The sequence below is a fragment of the Rhincodon typus genome, chromosome 7, assembly GCF_021869965.1.
Source record: "Rhincodon typus isolate 14 chromosome 7, sRhiTyp1.1, whole genome shotgun sequence".
Classification (NCBI taxonomy): domain Eukaryota; kingdom Metazoa; phylum Chordata; class Chondrichthyes; order Orectolobiformes; family Rhincodontidae; genus Rhincodon; species Rhincodon typus.
The window spans coordinates 22,327,013-22,334,253 of NC_063338.1; the positions used below are offsets into that span (position 1 = coordinate 22,327,013).

The window sequence follows — 7,241 nt, forward strand, 5'->3', positions numbered from 1 at the left end:
TATAAATGGGCTCCCTCTAAAATGCCCAAAATTTCTTCACAGAGCTGTTCCCTAAGCTCTCTCACTATCCTCAGAAAAATAACCAATTCTTGGTGAGCCAGGAGATTTTCTGGCACTATGCAGCTCACGCAGGAGTGAAAATCTATGCTAAAGTAACAGAAGGGAGAACTGTTAAAGGTAGAGTGTTTGAAAAATGCATGTGGCTATTCAAAATAAAATTGGACAAAGTAACACACAATCAAAGCTCATGGGAGAAAGGCAAAAGCTGCATTGATATGAAATTGTAAACTGACAGAAGTGGAATTCCCAAGGGTGGGTTTTTAAAACACCGTTGCAGTTGTTACATATTAAAGATCCAGCCTTGGGGACATAGGGCTTGATTTCATACAACACAAAATTCAGAAATTTAGTAAACAATGAGGAGCTTAGTCAGACCCGACACGAGCACGTAGACTGATGAAATGGGCAGGCACATGGCAGATGTGAAGAGCAGTGTGAAGTGATACATTTTGTGAGGAAGAATGAGAGGAAGCAATTTTAAAGAGGATGCTCCAAAAAAGGGAACTGCGCCTGGGACTGTATGTACATAATTCTTTGGAAATATGGGATCAATTGAGAAAACTATAAGAAAACAATAATAAAGACACAGAATACAAAGGAAACGATAGGATGCCAAACTGTTTTATATGTTGATGTATTATATATATGTTGCCCCTAGCTGGAGTATTTTGTTCAATTTTACACAACATGTTTCAAGGATTAAGTAAAGACATTGCTGTGGGCACCAAAGAGATTTGCTAGGATGGCAACATGGATGAGGGACTATCATTATATGGAGAAACTAGGAAGCTCCTCCTTCGAGAAGACATGCTCCTGACTTTGAGGGAGAGGTTATGGAACAAATGGTTTCCAGTGAGAGAAGGTTTGGTACCAAAGCAGACACAGATCTGAGATAGCAAACAGTAAAATCAAGCCTGGTTGTGATTTGATAGATACTCTTATCTGCATCTGGAACAAATAGAAAATAGGTTTGTTTCGAATTCAAACTTCATCGTAAATCTCCTCAAACACAATCCAATTGCGGAGATTAGCAGATAGACACATCAGCAGATTGGGAATGTGATTAGCATTTCCCCGATTTGACCCCTGACTAATCTTATGGAGCAGTGATCCCGAATGTGCTTTAGGTTGTTTGTGGATCACAGCTCCATTTTATTAATTGTGTTCTAAGTGGTCCTGACATATGGGACAAAATGTTTACTTTGAATCAGAGCGGGGGCAGGTATTGGAGGATTTGAAATCTTGGCCTCAAGGAGCAGAGTGCAATCGATTATTTTGAAAGTGAAAGATTTGTACATAGATGGGTGAGGGACAGGTGAGGGTTGGGTAGGGGCTGGGATTGTGATAACAACACACCCACTAGCTGGGGATGAGCAATGATAGGTCCTTTGAGTCCAATGGAGAGACTCCAGCTGGGTTGGTCTAGTCAGCAGTCTGGTATCCTGCAGCAGGCACTAAAATGGCAAGGGGTGGAGGGGGCTTCAAAGCATCAGATCAGGTTGGGAAGTGGGAAAGGGTGAAGAAATCCACTCAGTGGGAACTAAAATCCTCACACCTGCACCCATAGCCTTAACGGTACATGTGCAGCAATTGGCCTTTTTGACAAAGGAATGCCCCTCCAGGAGAACAGTCTTGACTGTTTTGGCACTGTGAAGCCAAAAGCAAAGTCTCCTACAGCAAACAGAAAAAGACCAGGAGGTGCAGATAGACTCCTGACAGGATCCCAGGTTTAAGGATGGCTGGGTCACCAATGCTGCTTCCCATCAGGATGCCCTCCCAATTGTGCCAACATCAGGACACGACTGCAGCTACTGGTGATTCAGGAATGGTATAGTTCCTTCACCATGATGCCTGACCGTTTCAAACTGAAAATTTCAACATTAGCTTTGGTCGGGGGATGCATCTATTGTTACATTCCCCATCACACCGTCCATGCCCAGCAAGCTTTAGAATGTTATACCTTTGACATTGCTTTATTGCTGAAGGGCCTCCTATTGACTCTACAGCTCACCCACCAGTCTTCACTGCACACTCATTGCTCACTAACTGACCCATTCCTACAGAAAAAATGGAGACTTTTCCAACGTCAGGGACCCAAACCCCTACATCCCCCACTAAACAAAATCCATCCCAATGCATGAGACCTAATGATGTTGTGCCTCCTTGTTGGCAGATTAAAGAACATTACAGAGACAGTACAAAGCCTGGGGAAAACAGAACAGCTAGAAATCATAGTCTACACAGGAGCCATTGATACTGGAATTAAAAACATCTTGAGGTATTGTCGCCAAGGAAGGAACTCAGCGAGTCAGATCTCTAAAGACAGGAACCATTGCATTAGTCCCAGTGCCACACACCAGAGCCAAGGTTTCAGATTCTCGGTCGTAGTGCAGAAAGCCAGAAGAGGTTTTGTTCAAGAATGTCCGGAAGAAATGTTGTTTTGTCAGGGTGGTGGCAAACGGAAATATAATACTGCACGTTAGAAGGTATTCAAGAAAGATTCGGAGGAATTACAAGGTGGAAGGCCTGGCATAATTGATCGGTGCTTTTGGGAATCTGATCAGAATAAGGGTTGACCTGATGACCTGCTTCCTAAGATCTTAAAGAAAATGGCTGCAAAAATAGTGGATGCATTGATGGTGATATTCAAAAATTTCCTTGATTCAGGCAAGGTCCCAATGGATTGGAAAACCACAAAACTAACATGAGTATTCATGGAAGAATAGAGATAGAAAGCAGCAAGCTATAGACCAGTTTTCCCAACGATCAACATTTCCATTGGGAAATGAATCCATTATTATAGAAGTAATAGCAAGATATTTAACAAGTCATTATGCAATTAAGCAGAGCCAACATGCCAATATCAAAGGGAAATTATGGTTTGACAAATTCTTCAGTGTTGTTTGAGGATCTAACAGGCGAGATGGATGAAGGGGAACCAGCTGGTGAAGCATTTTTTTTAATGCGCCAACTAGGGATTCGGAAACAAAGCCTGAAAAGGATGTGGCTGCAGATTTGATATTAACTTTCATACAGATTTGGATATAACTTTTCCACGGTTTTAATAAATATCTAAATTGAAAACAGTTTCAACGCCAATGTGGCAAAGGCTGGGAGTGAGACAAGTAAGCTATTATGGTATTGGAGTCACAAAAGCGCTGGAAGAGTACTTATTGTACGGGCATATGAGAAAATGCGAATATATTTGTAGTTAACATAGACAGGAACACGAAAATCCTTTTAAAAATACAAGGTAAATAAATCAGTAATTCATGTCAAAGAGAACCTTGAAATCCATCAACAAAAATATTTATCATTAAAAAGAGTCAATTCAGGAATAGAAAACAGATCTTGTCAAGAATCATAGCTGAGGACTTTAGTAGACAAGGCGATGCTGCCAACGTAGGACTGAAATGAAGGTGGTAGCGACACGAGAGGGTGAAAAGAGATAAGGAAGGTGTAATTAAATGGTTGGCATTCCTTATCAAAAGTAGCGGTGCCCCCTAGTCTGAATTTACAGAGACATGTAAGATTATCGACTACTTTGGAAATGAATCTTTGAACTGAAGGGAAAGCACCTTTCACTCTCTCTGATCCATCAACAAGGAACACAACATCTCTCCTGTCTGCTTCTGTAACTGATGGAAAATAGATATGTTCATTATCCAAGTTTGATTTGAAAAATAAAACTGTCAGCATAAAACTTCAATATAATTTGATGGTAGACAGAAATGAATTTTGTTTATTTAAGCAGAAGCACATGGAATTTGAATTACTGGTAAGATTTATCTTCTAAGCAGTGATGAACAAATCAATTTCAGCCATTACTGGAGTTCTGTTCAATTCTGTGCTCCTGAAAGTTTTATTAATTACTTTAAAAAAGGTGTAGGGTTTTTTTAAATGTTTATTAGAGCAGGGTCAGAGATTGCAGGATTGTAAAATTCCCTTCTCAGATTGACGTGACAATTTGCAGCATTTCCTACCTCTGGACCATGTCAGAAATGTATGATTGGGAGTGAATGTTGCACTGTGAGAGATGGATGGCACCTCCAACTCTGTATCCATCGATTGGGAAATCAGTCACTTAAAAGACTACTTAAGACAACTGAGGAGTCTCCAAGCAGTTGACAATAGACAGTCAGGAAGGACAAGGCCACAGATGTACATCAGGTTTGGGGTGGGTGCAGCAGCAATTCATCCAATCAGGAACATCCCCATCCTACCACAGCTACAGCCATTGCCATGCTGGACTTGTCCCTCTGCTGTAATGTCCTGGCAGCTGCGGCCATTTTAAAGCTAGAATCAGAGAATCACTATAGTGTGGAAGCATGCCATTCAGCCCATCGAGTCCACACTGACCCTGTGAAGAGCAGCCCACTCAGAACCACCCACCCTACCTTATCCGTGTAACCCTGCACTTCCCATGGCTAATCCAGCTAGCCTACACATCACTGGAAACTGTGGGGTAATTTCCCATGGCCAGTCCACCTAACCTGCACATCTTTGTAGTGTGGGAGGAAACCAGAGCACCCAGGGGAAACCCATGCAGATACAGGGAGAATATGCTTTTGCTGAAGCATCATTGCTGAATGGCTTCTGATTGACCCTCAAGCCTTGGGGGATGGAAGCTGGGTATGGGGGCAGGGATGGAGATGAGTTGGAGGAGCCTGACCACAATCCACCATTGGTCACTCACTGGGCACACCTACAAGGAGTCCAGAACTTTTCCCAATGTCAGTGCCATGACATCAAAACAAAAATGCATTGCAATGAGGGCATTCCTAACCCCCATGGCATTACATTGTTGGCTTGGTTGCAGGTTAAAGTTCATAAAACAGAAAGTACATGGAGTGGGATACAGTACAGTTAGAAATGAGGTCCATATTGGTAATGCTAGCACAAAAAGATTTGAAGAGCTGTTTTCAGAATCTTGGCAGCATGAAAGTAGATAACAGGATCATAAAATGTAAGAAATAGCTATTTTACTCTCAGTGCCACATACAGGAGGGCAGTTCCAATCCTTAGAGTGTTGGGCTCAAAAATGGGAGGGGGAAGTGCGTGCTTTGGGGCTTTCATGACTTAGAATTCCAAGGCAGAATAACAAGCAAGGAGGGCTGGTTGCAATAATCAAATAAGGTATTAAGGCTCTGGAAAGGAGGATGTTGTCGAAGTCACATGAGTGAATACAATTAAAAAGAAGGGTGAGGAAGACCTTTTGTTTCAGGTCTGGGAGAACGTCCTTGATCGCAATGTTTCACCCCAATGTGGGAGGAAAAATGATACAGAACCATCAAGGGTAGAACTATTCATTTATAGTGGAGGATCACATCATTAAGATTTGAGAGAATTGGATTCGCAATTTGATAGATACACCATCAACCAAGTAAGAAACAAATAAAGACATGTATCATTGTTCTCTTGTCACATTCACAGAATGACTAAAATACTTTATAACCAATAGATATTGAAATTGTGGTTGCTGTTGCAATGTTCAGAATGGGTCTCTCTGTTAGAAAAGATGGATATAGTTTGCGTACAGAGTAGAAAACTTACCTTGAGAGAAATGGGGTGGACAGATAAAATTAGGGCTCCTTTGTTGACTAAACAGATAAAGATTAAAATGTGATAATAAAATGAAAGTTCTGGACAAATGCAAGGTTGATAATACAGTAGAAAACACGAATACTGAAGACACAAAAGGACTCGAAGAATAATCATTATATGGGCATTTGAGAGTATGAGAATATATTTGTGATTAACATAGGTAGGAACATGAAATCACTTTTAAAAATACAAGGTAAATAGATTAGTAATTAATGTCAAAGAGAAGCTTGAAATCCATCAACAAAAATATTTATCATTAAAAAGAGTCGATTCAGGAACAGCAAACAGATCTTGTCAAGAATCACAGCTGAGGGCTTCAGCAGACAAGAGTATGCTGCTAACGTAGCACTTAAATGGAGGTGGTGGCAACACAAGATAGGATGAAAAGAGATAAGGAAGGTGTAATTGAATCGTTGGCATTCTTTATCGAAAGTAGCGGTGCCCCCGAGTCTGAATTTACAGAGACATGTAAGGTTAGAAATTGCAAGTTTTAGACACAGTCTTCAAAACCACTTGCCAGAGAACAGGAGGATTGAAACTGTGGCAGCACTGTTGAGAAAAAGGTAACAGATGGTCATGGCAATAAAACATCAATCAGATGAACACAAGAGAAATATATAAATACTGTTGAGATTGCACTGAGATTATATCAGTGTTTTTGTGCATAAGACACTGTGGCATTTCCATTCTCATGTAGCATACCCTCAGTGCTGTTATCTCACAGAGCAATTTCATTGTAAATCATATTATCACAAAAATAATTCAAGATCTTGTCTTCCCGATTTATACAAAAACAAAATATGTCTCACCAACAGGTACAGCTCTCCGAATTTCAATAATCTGATCTTTGCTCAGTGTTGTTAACGGTGACTCCAGACTTTGTTGCACTGTTTCCACATCCCGCAGGTCATTAACCTTGAAAATATAATTACGGGACAGAGAAATTTGTTGGAGTTCACGGTCATCTGCATCTCCTGAGCCGATACTGAAAGGGGCTACACCGGCCTCTTTCAGAGCCAACGCTGCCTGACCAACATCATCAGACGACTTGCTGGCAGTGAGAAGGATCAGGAACTGGGGGACACCTTCCTCTGCTCTGCCACCCGCAGACCGAGTGAAGATGTTATTTTTGACATAGTCCAAGGCTGCCCCAGTGTTGGCTCGACGGCCTCCTATTTGCCTGAGGCCGTTAATCGCATCCTTCACTTCTCGAGGTGTGGTGTAGCTGTTCAAGTAGAAGTTGATTCTGGGATTATCGCTGTACTGCACCACACCAACTCGGACTTTGTCACTTCCAATGTCAAGATTATTGACCACTTTGGAAATGAATCTTTGAACAGAAGGGAAAGCACCTCTGACTCTCTCTGATCCATCAACAAGGAACACAACATCTCTCCTGTCTGCTTCTGTAACTGATGGAAAATAGATATGTTCATTATCCAAGTTTGATTTGAAAAATAAAACTGTCAGCATAAAACTTCAACATAATTTGATGGTAGACAGAAATGAATTTTGTTTATTTAAGCAGAAGTAGGGTGGAAAGGTTCTGATCACATTCTGCTCACTCTCCTTAATTC

General features: G+C 41.2%; 1 protein-coding gene across 8 annotated transcripts in view; it reads right to left on the reverse strand.

The window, feature by feature from the left end:
- The window catches only part of LOC109937504 (collagen alpha-3(VI) chain-like), a 747,545-nt gene that overhangs the window by 80,941 nt on the left and 659,363 nt on the right, over nt 1-7,241 (reverse strand). For 6 of the 8 annotated variants that reach the window (XM_048599140.1, XM_048599146.1, XM_048599141.1 and 3 more), the window contains one exon: nt 6,750-7,076. The exons of the other annotated variants lie outside the window; for them this stretch is intronic. In XM_048599140.1, the coding sequence (XP_048455097.1) occupies nt 6,750-7,076 (327 nt within the window). The remainder of the gene's footprint in view (nt 1-6,749; nt 7,077-7,241) is intronic. 8 annotated transcript variants of the gene reach the window in all.